Source organism: Physeter macrocephalus, chromosome 2 (assembly GCF_002837175.3).
Source record: "Physeter macrocephalus isolate SW-GA chromosome 2, ASM283717v5, whole genome shotgun sequence".
NCBI lineage: Eukaryota > Metazoa > Chordata > Mammalia > Artiodactyla > Physeteridae > Physeter > Physeter macrocephalus.
This window is the reverse complement of record NC_041215.1, coordinates 83,807,892-83,833,300: the sequence shown is the minus strand read 5'-3', so window position 1 is coordinate 83,833,300 and position 25,409 is coordinate 83,807,892. Positions and strand designations below refer to the sequence as shown.

Below are 25,409 nucleotides of genomic sequence, written 5' to 3'. Positions count from 1 at the left end.
CCAACACTATGGAATAGATAAATATAATCTAGATAAAGTTCTCAAATGCATATGATGTTGAAGTGTTTGGGAATTAATAAATTTTGGATGCTCTCTTTCTTTAATTAGAACCACCAATCTTTGTAAAGAAAGTAGATGATTTTACTGCACTAGCAGGACAAACGGCTACCTTACAAGCTGCTGTGAAAGGGTCAGAACCCATTTCTGTCACATGGATGAAAGGACAGAAGATCATTAAAGAAGATGGAAAAATCAAAATGAGCTTTGTCAATGGTGTTGCGGTCTTGATAATCCCTGATGTGCAGATTAGTTTTGCTGACAAATACACATGCCTGGCTGAAAATGAAGCTGGAAGCCAAACGTCTGTTGGGGAACTAATAGTTAAAGGTTCGTGTAAGAACGTTTTAACTTTGAGTTGATATTTCCTTTTAAAATGAAACCTTAATACATACTTCAGACTTCTAACAATTTAATACCATTGTAGAACCTGCCAAAATCGTTGAGAGAGCAGAACTGATCCAGGTGACAGCAGGAGACCCAGCCACGCTGGAGTATACTGTCACGGGTACCCCAGAACTCAAGCCTAAATGGTACAAAGACGGGAGACCTTTGATTGCCAGTAAAAAGTATCGAATAAGTTTTAAAAACAATGTTGCCCAACTCAAGTTTTACTCTGCCGAACTGCATGATAGCGGCCAATACACATTTGAGATTTCCAACGAAGTGGGCAGCAGCTCCTGTGAGACAACTTTCACTGTCTTAGGTTAGTATCTTTAGAGACCTGTGCTTCCATATTCCTTTGAAACCCAACAAACAACCGAAACTAAAATCACTGAGCACTGTCCCACATTGTCCTTTCTTCTCTTCTTGTGCTGTGAACAGATCGAGACATTGCTCCATTTTTTACCAAACCCCTACGCAACGTGGACAGTGTGGTTAGTGGGACCTGCAGGCTGGACTGCAAAATCGCTGGCTCCCTCCCCATGAGGGTGTCCTGGTTTAAGGATGGTAAAGAAATAGCTTCCTCTGACAGATACAGAATAGCATTTGTGGAAGGCACAGCCTCTTTGGAGATAAGCAGGATAGACATGAATGATGCAGGGAATTTCACCTGTCGAGCCACAAATTCCATGGGAAGCAAAGACTGCAGCGGAGCCCTGATTGTGCAAGGTTGGCTGGAAACTGTGCCTTTCATTCTTACGTAGACGATGTTCAAATTAAGGCTCCTTCCCTTCAGTCGTGCCTCTTAACTCTTTGAAATTCTTTCTTATCCCTCTTCTTTAGAACCACCTAGTTTTGTAACTAAACCGGCATCAAAGGATGTTCTGCCTGGCTCGACCATCTGCCTGAAGAGCACCTTCCAAGGGTCTACCCCTCTCACAATCAGATGGTTTAAAGGTGACAAAGAGCTGGTTTCCGGTGGAAACTGCTATATCACCAAAGAAGCTTTAGAAAGTTCCCTGGAACTCTATGTAGTAAAAACCTCCGACTCAGGCACATATACCTGTAAAGTCAGCAACGTGGCTGGAGCCGTGGAGTGCAGTGCAAAGTTATTTGTAAAAGGTTTGCCTAGTTTTCTTGACATCTTTGTGCCACCATTGTTAGAAGTACTTTCCTCTTTCTCACGTTTCTGGGTGATTTCTTTCCTTCCACAGAACCTGCCACATTTGTTGAAAAGTTAGAGCCATCACAGCTGTTAAAAAAGGGAGATGCCACCCAGCTAGCCTGCAAAGTAACGGGCACCCCTCCAATTAAAATAACGTGGTTTGCAAATGACCGAGAAATTAAGGAGAGCAGCAAACACAAAATATCTTTTGTGGAGTCCACCGCGGTTCTAACACTTAAAGATGTTGCCGTTGACGACAGTGGTGAATATATGTGTGAGGCTCAAAATGAGGCTGGCAGTGACCACTGTGGTAGCATTTTAATAGTCAAAGGTTTGTGTTCACATTGCCCCTTGTGTTACCAAAGTTGTGGCCCAGGGCACGGACTCCACCCCCATTAACTCACAATAATCCCTTTTCCGCTATAGAGTCACCTTACTTTACCAAGGAATTTAAGCCCATTGAAGTGTTGAAGGAGTATGATGTCATGTTGCTGGCTGAGGTGGCAGGCACACCTCCCTTTGAGATCACTTGGTTCAAAGACAACACAACACTGCGAAGTGGTAGAAAGTATAAAACCTTCATTCAGGATCAGCTGGTTAGCCTGCAGATCCTCAGGTTTGTAGCTGCGGACGTGGGTGAATACCAGTGTCGGGTGACCAACGAGGTGGGCAGCAGCTCCTGCAGTGCCAAGGTGACTTTAAGAGGTTAGTGTCAGTTTTAATGACAGACCGGCGTTTCTGCAGGGTCAGTGATTTTTTTTCTTTAAGCCAGTTTTGCTATAGAGCTGGTATTCATTGAGAATTCATTCTTCTACTAGAACCCCCAGCTTTTGTAAAGAAGATCGAGAGCACCAGCTCCCTTAGAGGAGGTACCGCTGCCTTCCAGGCCACTCTGAAGGGATCCTTGCCAATCACGGTGACTTGGCTAAAAGACAACGATGAAATCACTGAAGATGATAACATAAGAATGACCTTTGAGAACAATGTGGCCAGTCTGTACCTCAGTGGCATTGAAATCAAGCATGATGGGAAATATGTCTGTCAGGCCAAAAATGATGCAGGAGTACAGAGATGTTCCGCATTACTCTCAGTAAAAGGTTGGTTCAGAAAGTTTGCCTTGGATTTTAGGAAAAAATGCAGGTGTAAGCTTTTCAGCAGAGCAATTCACAACCCACACCTATCCCTTTGTTTTCTACAGAACCTGCAACAATCATTGAGGAGGCTGTGTCTATAGATGTCACCCAAAGAGACCCAGCCACTTTGCAGGTTAAATTTTCAGGGACTAAGGAGATTACAGCCAAATGGTTTAAAGATGGCCAAGAACTGACCCTGGGCCAAAAATATAAAATCAGTGTCACTGACACGGTCTCTATACTGAAGATTATTTCTACAGAAAAGAGAGATAGTGGAGAATATACTTTCGAAGTCCAAAATGATGTCGGGAGGAGCAGCTGCAAGGCTCGCATTAATGTATTAGGTTGGTACAGCTTTTCTATGGAGAGAAACTGGGCATTTCTATGCTCCTTCATCTCTTACAATTTTGGAGAAAATAAAAATTGGTAGATTGACCAACCATTTTTTTTTCTTTTTCATTGCATAGATCTTATCATACCTCCCTCATTTGCCAAAAAGCTGAAGAAAATGGACAGCATTAAAGGGTCTTCTATTGACTTAGAATGTATAGTGGCTGGGTCACATCCCATGAGCATCCAGTGGTTCAAAGACGACCAAGAAATAACAGCTAGTGAAAAATACAAATTCTCTTTTCATGACAATACTGCCTTCTTGGAAATCAGTCAGCTGGAAGGTACAGACAGTGGAACTTACACTTGTTCTGCCACTAATAAGGCAGGACACAACCAGTGCAGCGGCCATCTGACAGTCAAAGGTTGGCAATTTTTATCTCCGCCTCTCAAGAACTTATTGCTCTCTCATTTCTTAATTCTTACCTTGACTGATCATTCTAAAATAAACCATTCCTTTCCCCTTTTGCTTCTTTTTCTTTCACCCCAGAACCCCCTTACTTCCTGGAAAAGCCACAGTCACAAGATGTCAATCCCAATACAAGGGTTCAATTAAAGGCGCTTGTGGGTGGCACTGCACCCATGACAATAAAATGGTTTAAAGATAACAAAGAGTTGCACTCGGGAGCAGCTCGCTCAGTTTGGAAGGATGACACCTCCACCATTCTAGAGCTCTTTTCAGCCAAAGCTGCCGATTTGGGGACCTACATTTGCCAACTGAGCAACGATGTTGGCACAGCAACCAGTAAAGCCACTCTCTTTGTAAAAGGTCTGGTCTCTACATTTTCTCATTGTCTCGCTTGCCTAGATTTTCTTGGAGGGAGGGAAGAGGCTTAAGAAAACGATTCTCATTGGCCTTTGGTTTAAAAAATGTTCAATATCACATGTTTTCCCCCATCTTTAGAGCCTCCTCACTTCATTAAGAAGCCCAGCCCAGTCCTAGTGCTGAGGAACGGACAATCCACAACATTTGAATGTCAAATAACAGGCACTCCTGAAATCACAGTTTCTTGGTATCTGGACGGGAATGAAATAACAGCCATTGAGAAACATGGCATTTCCTTCACTGACGGTTTAGCCACTTTCCAAATTTCTGGTGCCAGGGTAGAACATAGTGGGACTTATGTCTGTGAAGCTCGTAACGACGCTGGCACGGCAAGCTGCAGCATTGAGTTAAAAGTGAAAGGTTCGTTACTGCATCTTCTCTCCTTTCTGGCTGTGCTGCTGGCTAGTCCTCGGGTCTTCCTTTGAGTAAGCTGTTCTCTGTCTTCCTTTTGAATCTTTAGAACCTCCCACCGTTATCAGGGAGCTGAAACCCATGGAAGTAGTCAAAGATAGTGACGTGGAGCTGGAGTGTGAAGTTATGGGAACATCTCCATTTGAAGTCACTTGGCTGAAGAATAACAAGGAAATTCGAAGCAGCAAAAAGTATACGCTGACTGACAGAGTGTCAGTGTTTAATCTCAATATCAACAAGTGTGACCCCTCAGACACTGGAGAATACCAGTGCATCATATCCAACGAAGGCGGCAGCTGTTCTTGTAGTGCTAGAGTCTCTCTGAAAGGTCAGTTAGACACACAAGGAGCAGGCTACCCGATACAAATTCTGTAATGCTCTTTAACCTTGTATGATGGGTAGGAGTTCAAATATACCTCTTCTTTTCACACTGTCTACTTTAATCACAGAGCCACCCTTGTTCACGAAGAAGATAGAAAACGTCACTACTGTTTTGAAAAGTTCTGCCACCTTTCAGAGCACTGTGACGGGCTCTCCTCCCATTTTTATAACCTGGCTCAAGGATGATCAGATTCTGGATGAAGATGATAATGTTCACATCTCCTTTGTGAACAATGTGGCCACAGTTCAAATCAGATCTGTGGATAATGGACACAGCGGGAGGTACACGTGTCAAGCCAAGAACGAGTCAGGAGTTGAGAGGTGTTATGCTTTCCTTTTAGTACAAGGTGTGTAAGCTAATCCCTTTCAAGAGTTATTCTGTGAAAATTTCACAAGCAGTTCCTTGGTTCCATGGAATTATTAATGCAACTCATCCATGTTTTCATTCTTACTACAGAACCCGCTCAGATCCTAGAGAAACCTAAGTCTGTTGATGTCACTGAAAAAGACCCAGTGACCTTGGAGTGTCTTGTGGCTGGAACGCCAGAACTCACAGTGAAGTGGTTTAAAGATGGGAAACAAATGGTGCCCAGTAGATATTGTTCAATGAGTTTTGAAAATAACGTGGCCAGTTTTAGGATTCAGTCAGTAATGAAGCAAGACAGCGGGACATATACTTTCAAGGTGGAAAATGACTTTGGAAGCAGTAGCTGTGATGCCTACCTGAGAGTGCTAGGTTTGTATCTTGGCCCCAGTCAGCTTCCCTTATGTATATTATTGTCCTTGGTAAACAAACGGCAACATATTAATGGATGTGTTTTGCTGTTTGCATTGGACAGATCAAAATATTCCTCCATCATTCACCAAAAAATTAAGCAAAATGGATAAAGTTCTAGGCTCTTCCATTCATATGGAGTGCAAGGTTTCTGGCTCACTTCCTATTAGTGCTCAGTGGTTTAAGGATGGAAAAGAAATAACTACAAGTGCAAAATACAGGCTCGTCTGTCATGAAAACACTGTGTCGCTGGACGTTAGTAATCTGGAATTAGAAGATACGGCGAATTACACATGCAAAGTCTCAAATGTAGCAGGGGGCGAGGCATGCAGTGGCATCTTAACTGTAAAAGGTTAGAATTTCTTTACCTCTTCCTGACCCTTCTCTGCGATTGCTTTTCAAATATAGCACTCTTTCCTGGAGTCCTTTAACACTAAAAGTCTCCATAATTCTGTTTCTTTAGATACATGTATATTGAGTTCAGGAAATATTCAGTCATTACCTCTTTTCAGTAATGATTTTTTATATGTCCATAAAACTGTCAGAATAACCCAACAACAAGGAATTTAATTATATGTATTTCTCTTAAAATCTATAGAACCACCAAGTTTCCTAGTGAAACCTGAGCGACAACAAGCCATACCTGATTCTACAGTGGAATTTAAAGCTATACTAAAAGGAACACCACCGTTTAAAGTAAAGTGGTTTAAGGATGATGTGGAACTTGCCTCTGGACCTAAATATTTCATTGGCTTGGAAGGATCAACTACCTTCTTAAATCTCTATTCAGTGGATGCTTCCAAGACTGGACAGTATACTTGCCAAGTTACCAACGATGTTGGTAGTGACTCTTGTACCACAGTGTTGCTTGTGACAGGTGTGCCAGTTTGATTGTTTTATGTTTCTGTCTGACCTGTGGCTCCTGTCCTTTCTGTGATCTTTTACAATGTATCTACCCAGTCAAGAAAGTACCCTTCTTTCTAACACGGTACACTCTATTTGCCAGGCATTGTTCATGTTTTTCTCTTTCCTATGTAGTACCTAATTGAACTTTTGTTATTTATATCTGCTCTGTTCCCTCATAAATCTCCTCCTTTCTTCACTCTCTAGAACCACCAAAGTTTGCAAAGAAACTAGAAGCAACCAAAATAGTGAAAGCAGGTGACTCAGCACGACTTGAATGCAAGATAACTGGATCCCCAGACATCAGAGTTGTGTGGTACAGAAATGAACATGAACTCCCAGCCAGTGATAAATACAGAATGGCTTTCATTGACTCAGTGGCCGTCATACAGATGAATAGTCTTGGTACTGAGGACAGTGGGGATTTCATTTGTGAGGCTCAGAACCCTGCCGGCAGCACAAGCTGCAGTACCAAGGTTATAGTAAAAGGTAGAAACCTCTTTCCTCTGTTCCTCATTACCTGAAACCCACCTTCTTCTCCCCGGGCTATCATAGCTCTTCATTCTGTTGCTGTCATTTTTAGCTTCCATTTGAGATCATAGAACATTTTCCCAAACTAGTATTATTTCCATTTATAGATGTTTTTTCTTCTTAAGATTTGCTTACATGTAGCCAGTCATTCTGAGATATTTTTCTTGTTATTCCAATGCCGTAATTCTACTCACCTCAACATATTAGCCAAGCAGTTCAAGTTTGACGTTTCAAAAATGCTCAAAAAAACAAAGTGGGCATTTTAAAATTAATTTTTGCCTTCAATCAACTTATAAATATATCATCATCCTCACTATAATCTTTATCTGTCATTAAAAGCAAGGAATATTTAACACATATATACAAGGTTCAAGCAATACAGATTTTAACCTTACATTTACAACAGGACAAGTATATATATTTTTCTCTCTCAAAAGTCAGTTCCTGGGCTTCCCTGGTGGCGCAGTGGTTGAGAGTCCGCCTGCCGATGCAGGGAACACGGGTTCGTGCCCCGGTCCGGGAAGTTCCCACATGCCGCGGAGCGGCTGGTCCCGTGAGCCATGGCCGCTGAGCCTGCGCGTCCAGAGCCTGTGCTCCGCAACGGGAGAGGCCACAGCAGTGAGAGGCCCATGTACCGCCAAAAAAAAAAAAAAAAAAAAAAAGTCCCTATTTTTAAAAATTATATCACTATACTTTGTTGCAAATAGTACTAGTATTTTCCAGAATTTTTCTCACAAAGTCCAAGTTTGTCATATTGTAAGGCGATTATTGCAAAAACCATTTGCTGACATGGAAGACTTAGAGCACAAATGTTGTGATAACTTCCAAGTGTCCCAATTGTAATGTGTATACAAAAAATTTCATCTCTGAAGTCAGGACTCCATTACCTCATGCAAATCATATTGATTCTTACACTTGGGTTTGGGGGTTTGTTCGGTTGTTGTTTTGTTTTGCTTCACAGTTTTGTGCATCAATCTTTATAGTCCCAGAAAAAGTAGTAAGGTGGAGTAGACAGAAAGTTGAACTGCTCAGTAAGGTCACCTGAGGTCTAGCCCGGGTTCTCGGCCAGTGAAGCAGAGTGATTTTGTAAAGGCTGATGGCTTCTCTGAAGCTGTTACTCCTCAACACTAAAGTGATAGTGCTAGACCTATTATAGTATCTTGACTCATTCTTCCAATTTAAAAACAAAGAAATAAAAATATTCTATGAAGTTAAGTAGCCCAATTCATGAGGAATTCTTGTTTTTTACAGAACCACCTGTTTTTAGCAGCTTCCCTCCTGTGGTAGAAACCCTTAAAAATGCTGAAGTTAGTCTTGAATGTGAACTTTTGGGAACACCACCATTTCAGGTGGTTTGGTACAAAGATAAGCGACAACTCCGAAGTAGCAAGAAATACAAGATCGCATCCAAAAATTTCCATGCAAGTATTCACATTCTCAGTGTCAACACTTCAGATATTGGTGAATACCACTGCAAAGCACAGAATGAAGTAGGAAGTGATACTTGCATTTGTACTGTAAAATTAAAAGGTAAGCATTATTTCCTGCTCATGGCAGAAATGGCAGGAACGTGCAAAATGCTTATTTGTTTTCTCTCTTCCATTACCTCGACAATCTTTCCAACAATCTCCATCCATCTTTCCTTCTTCAGAACCACCAAGATTTGTCTCCAAACTGAACAGCCTCACGGTTGTAGCTGGTGAGCCCGCTGAGTTACAGGCATCCATAGAAGGCACCCAGCCTATTTCTGTCCAGTGGCTTAAAGAAAAGGAAGAAGTGATTAGAGAAAGTGAAAACATCAGAATTACATTTGTGGAAAATGTTGCAACTCTGCAGTTTGCAAAAGCAGAGCCAGCTAATGCTGGGAAGTATATCTGCCAAATCAGGAATGATGGTGGAATGAGGGAGAACATGGCCACGTTGACTGTTTTAGGTTGGTACAATATGGTGCAATAGTTCCTTGATACAAGGAGGTGCCAAACGCTGAGATGACTTACTAAGAGATACTGGTAGAATCTCCGGTTTTGAATTTCTAGAACTATATCAATCGTCACCCATTTCAAAGGTTTAGGGGAAAGGCCCTTTCAAACACTCTTTTCTGTGTCTGTGAGCCTAACAAAAATGAGCCGTCTCTTTTATTATTTTCTTGATGGGTTAGGAGATGTAATCATGACTATCTTTTGTTGAAGCATGAAAAAATTGGGAGCCCAGCATATGCTACAAGGAAATTTTTTCCCAAAATAATAGTTGTTAAAGCTGACAAGAACTCCGAAGATCAATGTTTGATAGGAACGACTTGCACTTTCATCTTTGGGGATATTCATTTTCAATTTTGCCATTGTTTGGATAACAACTTTCAAAAAACTGTCTTTAGCACCTTAAAGTAGGACAGAAATACTGAGTAATTCATAACAACATGTAGGCTTTGTTCTAGAGAGGGTCAAGTGCAAGTCAATATATATCGACATTGATTTGTACATTGAATTGTTTTGGAAGTCAACTAATGTACCAACATATTTCTTAATAATAACTCGTATAATTTCATGACAGCATGTAATTATGGAATCACATTTTAAGGTCTAGAGAAAGAGAGAGAGAGAGAGAGAGAGAGAGAGAGAGAGAGAGAGAGCCCTAAGATATCCATATCATTGGAAGAAACAGTGTTAATGAATTTGGTAGTAGAAACAAGGTAAAGGTAACAGGCTTTGACAGATGGCTATCACATTTTGTTTCAGAGCCTGCGGTTATTGTCGAGAAGGCAGGTTCGATGACAGTGACTGCAGGAGAAACGTGCACTCTGGAGTGTAAGGTGGCTGGCACTCCTGAACTCTCAGTCGAATGGTACAAGGATGGAAAGCTGTTGACCAGCAGCCAAAAACACAAATTTAGCTTCTACAACAAAATCTCTTCCTTAAAGATTCTCTCCGTTGAAAAGCAAGATGCAGGCACATACACTTTCCAGGTTCAAAATAATGTTGGAAAAAGCAGCTGCACAGCTGTGCTTGATGTTTCAGGTTAGTTCGGATATGTTCTTCCCATCGCTTAAGCAAATTCCTTTCACACGCTTTCTTCTCTCAAGTGTCTTCTATTCTTTCAAACCATGAGTCTCTTGCCTCTCCTCATGCAGACCGAATGGTTCCTCCCTCTTTCACACGAAGACTGAAAGATACAGTTGGGGTGCTGGATACATCTTGCATCTTGGAGTGCAAAGTAGCTGGATCATCGCCTATCTCTGTTGCCTGGTTTCATGAGAAAACCAAGATTGTCAGTGGAGCAAAGTACCAAACTACGTTTTCAGATAATGTCTGTGCATTGCAGCTGAATTCTCTGGACTCATCGGACATGGGCAATTACACATGCATCGCTGCTAATGTCGCTGGGTCTGATGAATGCCGTGCTGTGTTGGCTGTACAAGGTCAGTGTTAGATGCTTGCACCCTTTCTTATGAGTTCCTCTTTGGGTGCATATCCAGGTTGACACACATTCAAAAGTGCTCTTCTTTTTGATTCAAAATTGCAACTAAATTCGATGCTTACAGGATCTTATCATTGTCCTCCTTGTCTATGTAGAACCACCCTCTTTTGTGAAGGAACCTGAACCTTTGGAAGTACTACCAGGCAAAAACATCACCTTCACAAGTGTCATTAGAGGAACACCTCCATTCAAGGTTGGCTGGTTCAGAGGAGCCAGAGAACTGGTGAAAGGAGACCGATGTAACATCTATTTTGAAGACACTGTGGCAGAACTGGAATTATTTAATGTCGACATATCTCAGAGTGGGGAATATACCTGTGTGGTTTCTAACAATGCCGGCCAAACATCCTGCACTACCCGTCTCTTTGTAAAAGGTTTGCTCCAGTGCATTTGTGCTTCCTATTTTTTAAGGGACATCTTTGTGTTTTCACTGTGTTTAACTGCTGTGCTTTGTCACTCCCCAGAACCAGCTGTATTTGTGAAGAAATTAAGTGGTCACTCTGTAGAACCAGGGAAGTCCATCATTCTGGAGAGCACCTACACTGGAACACTCCCCATTTCAGTTACCTGGAAAAAGGCTGGTGTGAACATTACACCATCTGAAAAATGCAACATAGTTACAACAGAGAAGACCTGCATCCTGGAAATTCTGAATAGCACAAAAGGAGATGCAGGACAGTATTCTTGCGAGATTGAAAACGAGGCAGGAAAGGATGTTTGTGAAGCTCTGGTATCTACATTAGGTGTGTTTCTTATTCTCAAATGATTGACATTTGTCTAACATGAGGCATGGCTTGTGTGCTTTTCTTTAATGCCAGTTGCTGACTGTGAATCTTTCTTCTTTAGAACCCCCTTATTTTGTTACGGAACTGAAGCCTCTGGAGGCATCAGTTGGAGATTCGGTTTCTTTACAATGCCAAGTTGCTGGGACACCAGAAGTTACAGTGTCTTGGTACAAAGGCGATACCAAGTTACGGTCAACTCCGGAATACAGGACCTATTTTACAAACAATGTGGCCACACTTGTTTTTAATAAAGTGAACATCAATGACAGTGGAGAGTACACATGTAAAGCAGAAAACAGTATAGGGACTGCTTCTTCTAAGACTGTCTTCAGAATTCAAGGTGATGATATTATTTTAGAAATTAAGAAATTTCTTTTTTCCTTGTCTTCACTCTTATCTTTATGGGGAAATTTTTATTTCATCTACTAACGCCTGAAGTATTACTTGTCTTCCGACAGAGCGCCAGCTCCCACCTTCCTTTGCAAGGCAGTTAAAGGATATCGAACAAACTGTTGGGTTACCAGTTACCCTCACTTGTCGACTGAATGGCTCCGCACCCATCCAAGTGTGCTGGTATAGAGATGGGGTACTTTTACGAGATGATGAAAATCTACAGACATCATTTGTAGATAATGTGGCAACTTTAAAAATTTTGCAAACAGACTTGAGTCACTCTGGCCAATACTCCTGCTCAGCTTCTAATTCACTTGGAACAGCGTCTTCCAGTGCTAGACTGACAGCAAGAGGTTTGTTCCCATGTTACTCTCTCTCTTTGCAAACCATGACTTCTTATTCATTGTCAAAGTAGAAACGGCCAATAAAAAAAAAGAGAAAAAAAAAACCATGTTGCCTTTTCTTCTCATCTTTCAGAACCTAAGAAATCTCCCTTCTTTGACATCAAGCCTGTATCTATAGATGTTATTGCTGGGGAAAGTGCTGACTTTGAGTGTCATGTTACTGGTGCTCAACCAATGCGAATTACTTGGTCAAAAGATAACAAGGAAATCCGTCCTGGAGGAAACTACACAATTACATGTGTGGGAAACACTCCCCATTTGAGAATTCTTAAAGTAGGCAAAGGAGACTCTGGTCAATATACTTGCCAAGCAACCAACGATGTTGGCAAAGACATGTGCTCAGCTCAACTCAGTGTAAAAGGTATCTTCACATGGCGTTTACCAATATTGTTCTTTCCCATGTTGTGTAATTTTCCTTGAAAAGTTTCTTTAGTTTTTAAATGTTCGGAATAAAGTAACTGGATCATGTTGGAATTTGTATGTTAGTGGTGGAGGCAACATTCATCAAAGTTCTGTTTTCTCTTTATTTTGTTCTTTAAGTTAGTGTATCTCTAAGTAGTCTTATCAGAGGGTTGTTTAATTGAAATTTGTTAAATGTTGTTTCAACTCTCTCTTTTTTCGCTCTTTCCTATTATATGGCATTCTGACTTACCATTTTGATCAAATACCTCTATAATACATTAACTTACATGTTTTAGTTTCTGTATCCAAACTACAAAGATTAACTTGCCAATTAAATTCTCTATTAAAAATATTAAAAGTTTATTTAATAGAAAAGATAATATATTTTACCACAAAATTCTCAGAAAGTACATATATTCTTACTAATAAACCAGATTAAAAATGTATTTATGGACTCTTCAGCTACAAACGTAAGCTGTTTTTTTCCTTTGACTTACTAGAACCTCCAAAGTTTGTTAAGAAATTAGAAGCTTCAAAAGTTGCAAAGCAGGGAGAATCCATCAAACTGGAATGTAAAATAAGCGGTTCCCCGGAAATCAAAGTTTTGTGGTTCCGAAATGACGGTGAACTTCATGAAAGTTGGAAATACAACATGTCATTCGTGGATTCTGTGGCATCGCTCACCATCAATGAAGCCAGCACAGAGGATAGTGGGGACTATATCTGTGAAGCCCATAACGGTGTCGGGGACGCCAGCTGCAGCACAGCCCTGACGATTAAAGGTTAAACATGCTAAGTTGCTTTCTTTCTTCTTTCTCCTCTGATCTGGATTCTTTCTCAGCAATGTTCTGAGCTCCAAAATAAAAAGGCTAGTTAAGGGGATTTGCTTGCAATTCTTAATCTAGTTTTTATGACTAGTCATTTCTTATGTTAGTATACTGTCATATGGTCACACCAGGCACTCAACGATTTAGAATCTAAAATATTTTTTCCCTTTCATTAGGCAAATGTTCTCATCGCTTATCTTCTCTTCTTCTGGTAGCACCTCCTGTTTTCACCCAGAAGCCTTCTCCAGTAGGAGCCCTTAAAGGTTCTGACGTTATCTTCCAATGTGAAATTTCGGGAACACCCCCATTTGAAGTAGTGTGGGTTAAAGATCGAAAGCAAGTTCGGAGCAGCAAGAAATTTAAAATCACTTCGAAAAATTTTGATACAAGTCTCCACATCCTTAATCTGGAAGCCGCTGATGTAGGAGAATATCACTGCAAAGCTGCTAATGAGGTGGGAAGTGACACGTGTGTTTGCACTGTCAAGTTCAAAGGTTTGTATCCATGGGCACAAAAGTATTTATCTCTTGCTTTCATCTTTTCTTGCTTGACCAATAATGTATGTGGCTGTGATTCTCATCTTTTTTCTCTAACCACAAATTTCTTTCATTAGAACCCCCACGGTTTGTGAAGAAGCTAAGTGACACCTCAACCCTCGCTGGGGATGCCGTTGAGTTACAGGCCGTAGTGGAAGGCTTCCAGCCCATTGCTGTCATCTGGCTGAAAGATAAAGGTGACATCATCAGAGAGAGTGAAAACACTAGGATTTCATTCATTGATAACGTTGCAACACTCCAACTTGGGAGCCCAGAAGCATCTAACTCTGGAAAATATGTGTGCCAGATCAGAAACGATGCCGGAATGAGAGAGTGTTCAGCAGTCTTGACTGTCCTAGGTTAGTAACAAAGTACAGCCTGAGAAAAAAATCAGGTTGATTGACCCATGATCAGTGCCTGCACGTATTATTCTTAGCCAATAATATACTGATTATACTCTTAGTTTGAAAGAAGACTCTGTGTTCAATGCAATATACTACTTCTTCCAGAACCAGCCAGAATCATAGAGAAACCAGAACCCATGACTGTCACTACTGGAAATCCTTTTGCATTAGAGTGTGCAGTGGCTGGGACACCAGAACTTTCAGCCAAGTGGTTCAAAGATGGGAGAGAATTATCTGCAGACAGCAAACATCACATCACGTTCATCAACAAAGTGGCTTCACTTAAAATCCCTTGTGCAGAAATGAGTGACAAGGGGTTATATAGCTTTGAAGTGAAAAACAGTGTTGGTAAAAGTAACTGCACTGTGTCTGTCCACATTTCGGGTGAGTAGTATGAGGTTTTTGTGAATATACCGTTTTTCCTGGGGTAGAAAATAAGACTTCTCTTTCAACGGAAAACTACCCTTCTCCATGTAGATCGAGTTGTGCCTCCTTCCTTCATCCGCAAGTTGAAGCACACCAACGCTGTCCTGGGGGCCTCGGCGGTTTTGGAGTGCAGAGTCTCTGGCTCCGCGCCCATCTCCGTGGGCTGGTTTCAGGATGGAAATGAGATCGTTAGTGGGCCTAAATGCCAGTCCAGCTTTTCGGAAAACGTCTGTACTTTGAATCTGAGCTTCTTGGAGCCCTCCGACACAGGCACATACACATGCGTGGCCGCCAACGTGGCTGGGTCAGACGAATGCTCGGCCGTCCTGACTGTCCAAGGTCAGTGCGCAGGGGCCAGGCTGCTGCGTGACTTAGTGCCTGCCTCACGGGGGATTTCTTTATTTTGTCTTTGTGTGTAGTCTTAATTCTCTTTTCTTCAAGGAGCAAAAGCACTTCTCAATTGGATTTCTTTTTTCTCTTGATCTCCCCCACTCCTGGGGTATCTAGAACCACCATCTTTTGAACAAACCCCTGATTCTTTGGAAGTTCTCCCTGGAATGAGCCTCACATTCACCAGTGTCATTAGAGGCACCCCGCCTTTCAAGGTCAAATGGTTTAAAGGCAGCAGGGAACTGGTGTCAGGGGAGTCATGCAGCATCTCTTTGGAAGATTTTGTCACAGAACTGGAATTGTTTGAGGTGGAGCCATTGCAAAGCGGGGACTATTCTTGCCTCGTGGCTAACGACGCTGGCAGTGCTTCCTGTACCACGCATCTTTTTGTGAAAGGTTTGCTCTTTTCTCCAAAACGTGTATCTTTAGCATTCTTTTCTGATTCCTTATTTGAAGATGCCACTTCTGCCCTGCTGTTTTCTCCTTATAGAACCAGCCACCTTTGTGAAAAGATTGGCTGACTTCAGCGTCGAGACAGGAAACCCCATCGTTCTCGAGGCCACGTTTACTGGCACACCTCCCATCTCAGTGAGCTGGATGAAGAATGAGTTCCCCCTTACACAATCTCGGAATTGCAGCATTACCATGACGGAAAAATCTACGATCCTGGAAATTCTTGATAGCACAATAGAGGATTATGCACAGTACAGTTGCCTCATAGAAAATGAGGCCGGTCAAGATATTTGTGAAGCGCTGGTATCTGTCTTAGGTGTGTTGACAGTTACCTCTTCTTATTGCTCTCTTTTCTTTCTTTTAAAACATCCTCTTTTAGCGAGTATGATTGATTGATTACCATCCTTTCTACCTCAGAACCACCTTATTTTATTGAGCCTCTGGAACACATGGAAGTGGCCGTCGGAGAACCTGTAACTTTACAGTGTAAAGTGGATGGAACCCCAGAAATTAGAATTTCTTGGTATAAAGAACACACAAAGCTACGATCGGCTCCTGCGTATAAAATGCAATTCAGAAATAATGTTGCCTCCTTAGTAATCAACAAAGTGGATCCCAGTGACATGGGAGAATACACGTGCAAAGCCGAAAACAGTGTGGGGGCAGTGGCTTCCTCAGCTGTGCTCGTTATCAAAGGTGATGATGGTTCTCGTAACAAGTCTTGCTGTGTGTTGACAGATCCACTTTCTTAAAAACGTCACAATGTTAATGGGTTGAAGTATGCTGCGGGTGTTTTCTCTCTTGTAAATAAGGATTGTCTGTGACTCCCTTCCAGAGCGCAAACTTCCACCTTCCTTTGCAAGAAAACTGAAGGATGTTCAGGAGACCCTTGGCTTCCCAGTTGCATTTGAATGTCGCATCAATGGCTCAGAACCTCTTCAAGTGTCTTGGTACAAAGATGGGGTACTTTTGAAAGACGATGCTAATTTGCAAACATCTTTTGTTCATAATGTAGCAACTCTTCAGATTTTGCAAACTGACCAGAGCCATGTTGGTCAGTACAATTGCTCGGCTTCTAATCCTCTTGGGACAGCTTCATCCAGTGCGAAGCTCATCCTCTTAGGTGAGTAGCTCATCACATTACCCTCTTCATCATAAAGCAGTTTCACTGCTCCGGGCCACCAAAGGTCTGGTGCCACTTAGTTTCTGCTCCACGTCTGGGAGCATGAAAAACTGAAGTCACCATGTTGGTCTTCATTCTTTTCAGACCATGAAATACCTCCTTTCTTTGATCTAAAGCCTGTGTCAGTAGATCTTGCTCTTGGAGAAAGTGGTTCTTTTAAATGTCACATAACTGGAACTGCACCAATCAAGATCACTTGGGCCAAAGATAACCGAGAGATTCGCCCTGGAGGCAACTACAAGATGACTTTGGTTGAAAATACTGCCACTCTGACGGTTCTCAAAGTAGGCAAAGGCGATGCTGGGCAATACACCTGCTATGCAAGCAACGTCGCTGGAAAAGACTCTTGTTCTGCTCATCTGGGTGTACAAGGTACTTGTTCAAGTGAAGTAGTAAGGTCTCATTTCAACGTCTGAAAAAATAGGAGAAAGCGTGTGCTTGAAAGATACGTTTAGGACTATGGTCTAGGAATTGGAAGTGATTGAATAGATCCAGGGTCTTCTAAGTGGGAGCAAGTTTTTTATAATGTTTATTTAAAAAAATATAAAACTGGTCAAACATGGACTGAAGGTCCATTTTCAAAGGCTGAAAATAGAGACTAGAGGGAGAGTGAACAAAAACTTTTCATGGAATTGCAAGAAAACCCAAGTTTGAAAGATATTATCTTAGGACAATAAAAGGAAGTTGTTTCGAATGACTTACTTTCCACATTAGTTTATAAATTAATGGATTATCTTCCTCGAGGGGCTAGCAGAGCCCCAAACTATCAAGCCCTTCAAGAAGAGTCAGATTGTGTCAACTTCTTTTCCTCTACTAGCCCCACTTAAATAACAGTGGAAGCCAGGGGACTGGGGAGTACATCAATATCTGACATCGTGGAAGGCAACCATGTCTCTCTGTAGCGTGTTCAAGGCTGCTGTGGTCAGAAATCAAACATTTAACTCAATGAGCTGCTGGTCTAACCCATGAGAGCATTTTTAAGGTTTTTCTGGTGATAGTTTATAAATAACTTCAAATTAAAACAGAGTTAGATTTAGCAGCCCACGTGCTCTGTGATATATTGCTAATTATTTTTATCTCCCTAAACTTGAATTTTTTGATTCAGTTAATGAAGAAAGCGGTTGCTCTCCCCACTTCAAAGGGATATTATGAAGGTTGAAGAAATATCTATTTAAGGCCTATAAGAGAAAATAGCACTTTAAAAATTAAGATATCTGAGCTAATTTTGCTACTCTGACTCTTCATGGTACATAACTGATATCTTTGCAGCCATAGGAAATAGACCGTCCTGCACTGGTTCACATACAAGAAAGTAATCAAACTCTCTCAATCCCTGTAAACCGTAGTGTGATTTCACCAACAGATACACACTCTGACTGTGATCTTGCACAAAGTGATTCTTTTGCTGGTAGGAGGATTGCACAAAAGGGATTAATGTCTCTTCCTCTTTTCTTTTGCAATAATATTTGATGTGGGTGCTTGCAAAAATAAATATATTTTATAGGAATTTTCTTGTTAAGTTTTGCCTAACTATTCTTCCTTGAACTGCAGCACACAAATTTGTTTTCCAGAGCTAAAGACCTCTCTGTTTGATTTTTCACTTCATCCTGAATTATATGTGTCTTTCCCATCTCTTCCCTTGTGTTTTCTGTCTTGCTTCCATAGAACCCCCCAGGTTCATTAAGAAGCTAGAACCTTCAAGAATCATGAAACAAGATGAATCTACAAGATATGAATGTAAAGTAGGAGGGTCTCCAGAAATCAAAGTTTTATGGTATAAGGACGAGACTGAAATTCAAGAGAGCAGTAAATTCAGAATGTCATTCCTTGACTCGGTGGTGGTATTGGAAATACACTCTCTCAGTGTGGAAGACAGCGGAGACTACACGTGCGAGGCCCGCAATGCAGCAGGCAGGGCAAGCAGCAGCACCTCCTTAAAAGTTAAAGGTCAGCTCCTACCCTTCTTTCATGTTTTTCACGTTAGCTTCCTCCTAGTTGTCCTCTCAATTCCCTGTTTGACTCTCCGTCGAGGTTCTAAAAATTTTAAAGGACAATAGAAAATTGAGTGTGATGTTATCTCTCTATGGTGGAATGGAAAACTGATTCTTACTTGTAACTACATAGTTACAGAACACATCCAAATTTTCCTTTTTTCCTAATTTTAGAACCACCCGTTTTCCGCAAAAAGCCTCATCCAGTTGAGACACTGGAAGGAGCTGATGTTCACCTTGAATGTGAGCTTCAGGGCACCCCCCCGTTTCAAGTTTCTTGGCATAAAGACAAGAGAGAACTTAGGAGTGGCAAGAAGTACAAGATAATGTCTGAGAACTTCCTGACGAGTATTCACATCCTGAGCGTCAGTGCTGCAGACGTTGGGGAGTATCACTGTAAAGCCACGAACGACGTGGGGGGTGACACCTGTGTTGGTTCCATCACTCTGAAAGGTTAGAGTGACTCCATCCTCTTCTGCTTAGTTTTCCTTCTAACTTTAATACCCTGTTGGCCCCGCAGCTCTTGCCCCATCCTTTACCACTAGCTGTCTTGTACTTTTCCCCCCTCTCCTTTCTAAATCCTTTTATATTTAGTGCACATCCCATCTCTAAATCCTACTAATTACCCTTTTAGATAATTTTCCCAGTAGGTTTTGATTGGATTTAGAAAGCTAGAGAGGCCAAGATGTTCGACTCTTTCTGCTTCGTACAAACTCTAAGGCATCTCTGCTCCCATTCACTAAAAATGCCTCTTCTTTAAGAAATAGAAACAACACATGATCACCAGTTTGATTCCTAGCATTCATAGCTTTGAGGGAAATACTCATAGCCCCACACATTTTAAATCCCTGACTTTGCCTCTTTTTCATCAGCACCACCAAGATTTGTGAAGAAGCCCAGTGACATTTCTACCATCGTTGGTGAAGAAGTTCAGCTTCAGGCTGCTATTGAAGGCACTGAGCCCATTTCCGTGGTGTGGTTCAAAGACAAGGGGGAGATGGTCAGAGAAAGTGACAACATATGGATCTCTTATTCAGAAAACATTGCAACCCTACGGTTTTCAAGAGCGGAAACAGCCAATGCCGGGAAATACACCTGTCAGATCAAAAACGATGCCGGAATGCAAGAGTGCTTCGCCACAGTGTCCATCCTCGGTTAGTGCAGATAGAATGTCATCATGAATAGAAGGCACGCGCTTACCAGTACTTGTGTCTTCTTTAGTTTTTCAATGTGATTTTAACATTTGAACACAATTTACATCTCGTTCCAGAGCCTGCAGCAATTGTGGAAAAGCCAGAATCCATAAAAGTGACCACAGGAGACACCTGTACCTTGGAGTGCATGGTCACTGGCACACCCGAACTCACTACTAAGTGGTTTAAGGATGCAAAAGAGCTGACAAGTGATAGCAAATACAAAATAAGCTTCTTCAACAAACTATCTGGCCTTAAGATTATTAACGTGGCCCCCAGTGACAGTGGGGTGTACAGTTTTGAGGTGCAAAACCCTGTGGGCAAAGACAGCTGCACAGCCTCAGTTCATGTTTCAGGTTGGTTGGTTGGGCTTTTGTTTCAATGTTATTATAGTATAGTTCCTGGCTTACATACGTGTGTATGAGAAACTCCACATTCTATAGCGTGACATGAGTCTGACATCCTCTGAATCAGCAAAATCAGAGGTAGTAGACCTATAGAGTTAGAAGAAAACCAAGTCCAAAAGTTCTGTCCCTTTCTTTTGGAGGAATTTCCACAATTCAGGGTGGTAGGAGTAACAATTAATCCCTGGATAAGGAATAAGGGTATGTGGTCTTCTACTGTCACTTATGCTGGAGTAATTCTTCACATAATGATTCACAGCAAAGAGAGACCAAAATTCCTAATAAGTCAACTAGCACATCTTATCCACTGATTCTCAAGGCTTTCCACGGTGTGACCCCCCTGGGAACTCTGTGATATCCTCACAGAAGAGCCAAATGGATCTAGGCATATTCCATCAAAAAGACAATAATTCTCTCTTCAAATCATTTTATAACTGATGTCCTTGTTTGTTTGATTTTTATCACATTCAGACCGAACTATTCCTCCTTCGTTCACAAGAAAATTGAAAGAGACAAATGGTCTGTCTGGTTCCTCAGTGGTAATGGAGTGTAAAGTCTATGGATCACCTCCAATCTCCGTCTCCTGGTTCCATGAAGGAAACCAGATCAGCAGTGGAAGGAAGTACCAGACCACCCTGACGGATAACACTTGTGCCTTAACTGTGAACATGCTGGAAGAATCGGACGCCGGCGACTACACATGTATAGCTACTAATGTGGCTGGTTCTGATGAGTGCAGTGCTCCTTTGACTGTGAGAGGTCAGCTAAAAATAACAGCAAAATAGAATTGCATTTCATTATTTATTCAACATTTTTGTCATCAAAATTCAAAAGTAGTAAACTTTTTTCGGTATGTGCTTTTTTGTTTAGAACCACCATCTTTTGTTCAGAAACCTGATCCCGTGGATGTTTTAACTGGAACAAATGTAACTTTCACAAGCCTTGTAAAAGGAACACCCCCGTTCAGTGTCAGCTGGTTCAAGGGTAGCAGTGAACTAGTACCAGGGGACAGATGTAATGTGTCTTTGGAGGATTCAGTTGCTGAACTGGAGCTGTTTGATGTAGATACATCACAAAGTGGAGAATATACCTGCATCGTTAGTAATGAAGCTGGCAAAGCTTCTTGTACAACACATCTATATGTAAAAGGTTTGTTTGACTGCCATTCTGCATTTTTACAATTAATATACGTGAAGTAATAGGTGTGCCTGTATCTGTGTGTGTATGTGCTTTATATCATGTTTTCAATTTGCCTGCTACAGCCCCAGCCAAATTTGTGAAGAAGCTCAATGATTACAGCCTAGAGAAAGGAAAATCCCTGATCCTAGAGGGCACATATACTGGAACTCTTCCCATTTCAGTTACATGGAAGAAAAATGGCATAAATATAACTCCTTCTCAGAGGTGTAATATAACCACAACTGAAAAATCTGCAATCCTGGAAATTCCAAGCAGCACAGTGGAGGATGCAGGACAGTACAACTGCTACATTGAAAACGCTTCCGGGAAAGACTCCTGTTCAGCACAAATCCTGATACTAGGTTTGTTATGATTGCACATTCGTATCTTTATATACAAATAACCATCCTGGCATGTCTCCTTCATGACTGGTTATCTCTCTTGGCTGCAGAACCACCATATTTTGTCAAGCAGTTGGAACCTGTGAGGGTGACTATTGGAGATTCTGCCTCTTTGCAATGCCAACTTGCTGGGACCCCTGAAATTGGGGTGTCCTGGTATAAAGGAGATACGAAATTGAGACCCACGACTACCTACAAAATGCATTTTAGGAACAATGTTGCTACACTGGTTTTCAACCAGGTTGATAGTAATGACAGTGGAGAATATATCTGCAGGGCTGAAAACAGTGTGGGAGAAGTTTCTTCATCAACTTTCCTGACTGTTCAAGGTGATTGCAATATTTTTTAAGTGAATGAATGTGTTTCTTTTGAACAAGATTTAAAATATCTGGCGAGGGTCTTCTTTTTAGGAAAATCTTTCCAAATGCAAAACTTTCTGCTTAAGTAGTTCTGCCTACAAATTAGCAGTTTATCTTTTTTGATCGCCTTTACAGAGAGAGATAAAATGACTAAATCTCCAGTTGGAAGGATCATGTCATCATTTGTCTCTATAATTAAATCTTTCAGAAAAATGAGTAACCATATTTTTTAAAATTCCACCTATGGGTTTCTCATGCAGATTGCTAGAAAGCAGTCTTAAAAAGTAAGAGAATCTGCTACATGCCGGAGATGTACCTTAAGCCCATCAGTTTCTCTGTTGGCTTACATATTTTTACACCTACCATGCGTCAGCGTGGCATCAAAGTAAAACTTTTGCTCCAAAAATTTACCTGCTTTTCTTTGAGTCCAAGTTAATTCAAGATATGTGAATACCTCCTGATATTTTTATAGGAATCCCATTATTTATATAACAATAACTGTGAGAAGAATATTCAGTAAATTCAAAATGTCCAGAAGTATTCATTACTTTAATTCCATTCCTACAGAGGAAAAACTTCCACCGTCGTTTTCTCGACAGTTGAGAGATGTTCAAGAAACGGTCGGGCTGCCAGTTGTTTTTGAGTGTGCTGTCAGTGGATCAGAACCTATTTTGGTGTCTTGGTTTAAAGATGGCAAGCCATTGAAAGACGGCCCCAATGTACAAACATCATTTTTAGATAATGTAGCCACTCTCAATATTTTTCAAACAGATCGGAGTTTTGCAGGCCAGTATTCTTGCACAGCTACAAATCCTATAGGCTCTGCTTCTTCCAGTGCCAGACTCATTCTCACAGGTGTGTGGATTCTTAAAGTTCTATTTCTGTAATTAAATTTTGTATAACCAAATTTGAAATTAGGGGAGGATGATTTGTGTGAACTGGGATGGTCAGGTATGGAGCCTGAAACCTTGTCTTTCTGCTCTCCTCTCAGAGGGGAAGAACCCACCCTTCTTTGACATCCCTCTTGCCCCTGTGGATGCTGTGGTGGGAGACAGTGCGGACTTTGAGTGCCATGTGACTGGGACACAACCAATAAAGTTCACCTGGGCCAAAGACAACAGAGAGATCCAGAGTGGCGGAAACTATCAGATTAGTTATCTGGAGAACAGTGCCCACCTGACAATCCTGAAAGTACACAAAGGAGACTCTGGACAGTATACGTGCTATGCTGTCAATGAAGTGGGAGAGGACTCCTGCATGGCTCAGCTCAATATAAAAGGTATCTTTGTATATCACATCCTAAGGGTGCAGTTTTATTAGGACAGATAAAATTTAGCACATTTTTAAACCACTGACATAAAAATGTTTCAGAAGAAATAAGTTTCTCTAGAGAAAAGGTGATCTTTTAAAATCTGTATTTCTCTAAGTTTTTATATATCCTACATAACCCTAAGACCACTCCTTCCCCCCTTTTTCTTTCTTTTTTTTTTTTTTTTACAAATATCTGGTTCTGTAAATGACCATAAGTTATTCTTATCATCCATCCCATAAATCAGAGAACAGTTTAAAATAAGCTTGTGAAAATAAAAGAAAAAAACCCACAACACTGTAAATCAACTATATGCCAATGTAAAATTTAAAAAAATTTAATTTAAAAATAAAATAAGGTTTTGGAAGGAGGCCAAAATGTTTAGGAACATTACACTGATATGCTGTATTCAGTTGGTCAGCATTGACTTTGAACTTAAAATATGACTTTTCTTTCTTGAAAAGCCTCCTATTAATAATCTACTTCTGGATTCCACTTCATATATCCTTGAACTTTCTTACAGAGCGGCTAATTCCACCAAGTTTCACTAAAAAACTCTCGGAGACAGTAGAAGAAACAGAAAGGAGCTCTTTCAAACTCGAGGGCCTTGTTGCTGGTTCCCAGCCTATTTCTGTCGCTTGGTACAAAAATAACGTAGAGATCCATCCAACGTCTAACTGTGAAATCACATTCAAGAACAACACACTTCTGCTGCAAGTCAAGAAGGCAGGCATGGACGACGCTGGTTTGTACACGTGCAAAGTGTCGAATGATGCAGGCTCTGCTCTGTGTACGTCTTCAGTCGTCATCAAAGGTAAGTCACCTTCAGAGCCCCTGGTATGATGTGTTTTTCTTTACTACCTATTAGACAGCCATGTGTGTTTCTTCTGACATCTCGACCAAGTAAGTTATAACATATATGAATATATATTATTTAATTGGCTTGCCACAATTCCACATATGTTTACTAAAAAATATATATTAGTTGTAATTTAATTACGTGGCCCAGGAAAGTAGGTGTCATATAATAAATGGACTGTACCTTAGCTTGTAAATCACATCTCGAAATTCTCTCAGGTAGTTAGAAGTCTAAGTCTACTTTGAAATTCATACATAAGTGACATAAAAATTTTTATAAAGCACATTTGTTTTGAAATTTTTAAAAATTTTCATCATTGAATATTGCATTACCTTTGCTTATTATGAGTTCTATCACATTCTGAAACATTCTCTTTTCTAAGGATATTTCTAAAGGATTATTGTCTGACATATATTGCCCAAAGCTTTTGGCCTGTAAATGAATATTAACCTCATACAAAAGGGTAAAATTTGCTCAGAAAGAAAAAAAAATGGGTGGAAAGATGTTGCATATCATTATGAATACACAGTCATAGCTTGAGGCAAAGAAATAGACTGTATTGTTTAAGGAGATCTTCTCAAACTGATTCTCTAACCATAATGGCTTCATCCATATAACTTTTTTTTCTTTTTTTTTTTCTTAACATCTTTATTGGAGTATAATTGCTTTACAATGGTGTGTTAGTTTCTGCTTTATAACAAAGTGAATCAGCTATACACATATATATATCCCCATATCTCCTCCCTCTTGTGTCTCCCTACCACCCTCCCTATCCCAACCCTCTAGGTGGTCACAAAGCACTGAGCTGATCTCCCTGTGCTATGTAGCTGCTTCCCACTAGCTATCTATTTTACATTTGGTAGTGCATATATGTCCATGCCCCTCTGTCACTTCATCCCAGCTTACCCTTCCCCCTCCCCGTGTCCTCAAGTCCATTCTCTATGTCTGCATCTTTATTCCCATCCTGCCCCTAGGTTTGTCAGAACTTTTTTATTTTTTTAGATTCCATATATATGTGTTAGCATATGGTATTTGTTTTTCTCTTTCTGACTTACTTCACTCTGTATGACAGACTCTAGGT

At 40.9% G+C, this 25,409-nt stretch overlaps 1 protein-coding gene across 1 annotated transcript in view; it reads left to right on the top strand.

The window, feature by feature from the left end:
• Positions 1 to 25,409, top strand: part of TTN (titin) — a 282,592-nt gene that overhangs the window by 78,039 nt on the left and 179,144 nt on the right. Inside the window, exons 49-95 of the mRNA XM_055088819.1 lie at positions 109 to 387; positions 485 to 763; positions 883 to 1,170; positions 1,285 to 1,563; positions 1,656 to 1,937; positions 2,033 to 2,311; positions 2,425 to 2,703; positions 2,805 to 3,083; positions 3,207 to 3,494; positions 3,620 to 3,898; positions 4,034 to 4,315; positions 4,416 to 4,694; positions 4,816 to 5,094; positions 5,205 to 5,483; positions 5,587 to 5,874; positions 6,121 to 6,399; positions 6,633 to 6,914; positions 8,208 to 8,486; positions 8,608 to 8,889; positions 9,692 to 9,970; positions 10,084 to 10,371; positions 10,526 to 10,804; positions 10,895 to 11,173; positions 11,277 to 11,555; positions 11,674 to 11,961; positions 12,086 to 12,373; positions 12,915 to 13,196; positions 13,457 to 13,735; positions 13,855 to 14,136; positions 14,287 to 14,565; positions 14,659 to 14,946; positions 15,115 to 15,393; positions 15,488 to 15,766; positions 15,868 to 16,146; positions 16,286 to 16,573; positions 16,718 to 17,005; positions 18,299 to 18,580; positions 18,799 to 19,077; positions 19,497 to 19,778; positions 19,895 to 20,173; positions 20,693 to 20,980; positions 21,092 to 21,370; positions 21,484 to 21,762; positions 21,852 to 22,130; positions 22,728 to 23,015; positions 23,152 to 23,439; positions 23,993 to 24,283. Of these exons, the coding sequence (XP_054944794.1) occupies positions 109 to 387; positions 485 to 763; positions 883 to 1,170; positions 1,285 to 1,563; positions 1,656 to 1,937; positions 2,033 to 2,311; positions 2,425 to 2,703; positions 2,805 to 3,083; positions 3,207 to 3,494; positions 3,620 to 3,898; positions 4,034 to 4,315; positions 4,416 to 4,694; positions 4,816 to 5,094; positions 5,205 to 5,483; positions 5,587 to 5,874; positions 6,121 to 6,399; positions 6,633 to 6,914; positions 8,208 to 8,486; positions 8,608 to 8,889; positions 9,692 to 9,970; positions 10,084 to 10,371; positions 10,526 to 10,804; positions 10,895 to 11,173; positions 11,277 to 11,555; positions 11,674 to 11,961; positions 12,086 to 12,373; positions 12,915 to 13,196; positions 13,457 to 13,735; positions 13,855 to 14,136; positions 14,287 to 14,565; positions 14,659 to 14,946; positions 15,115 to 15,393; positions 15,488 to 15,766; positions 15,868 to 16,146; positions 16,286 to 16,573; positions 16,718 to 17,005; positions 18,299 to 18,580; positions 18,799 to 19,077; positions 19,497 to 19,778; positions 19,895 to 20,173; positions 20,693 to 20,980; positions 21,092 to 21,370; positions 21,484 to 21,762; positions 21,852 to 22,130; positions 22,728 to 23,015; positions 23,152 to 23,439; positions 23,993 to 24,283 (13,257 nt within the window). The remainder of the gene's footprint in view (positions 1 to 108; positions 388 to 484; positions 764 to 882; positions 1,171 to 1,284; positions 1,564 to 1,655; positions 1,938 to 2,032; positions 2,312 to 2,424; positions 2,704 to 2,804; positions 3,084 to 3,206; positions 3,495 to 3,619; positions 3,899 to 4,033; positions 4,316 to 4,415; positions 4,695 to 4,815; positions 5,095 to 5,204; positions 5,484 to 5,586; positions 5,875 to 6,120; positions 6,400 to 6,632; positions 6,915 to 8,207; positions 8,487 to 8,607; positions 8,890 to 9,691; positions 9,971 to 10,083; positions 10,372 to 10,525; positions 10,805 to 10,894; positions 11,174 to 11,276; positions 11,556 to 11,673; positions 11,962 to 12,085; positions 12,374 to 12,914; positions 13,197 to 13,456; positions 13,736 to 13,854; positions 14,137 to 14,286; positions 14,566 to 14,658; positions 14,947 to 15,114; positions 15,394 to 15,487; positions 15,767 to 15,867; positions 16,147 to 16,285; positions 16,574 to 16,717; positions 17,006 to 18,298; positions 18,581 to 18,798; positions 19,078 to 19,496; positions 19,779 to 19,894; positions 20,174 to 20,692; positions 20,981 to 21,091; positions 21,371 to 21,483; positions 21,763 to 21,851; positions 22,131 to 22,727; positions 23,016 to 23,151; positions 23,440 to 23,992; positions 24,284 to 25,409) is intronic.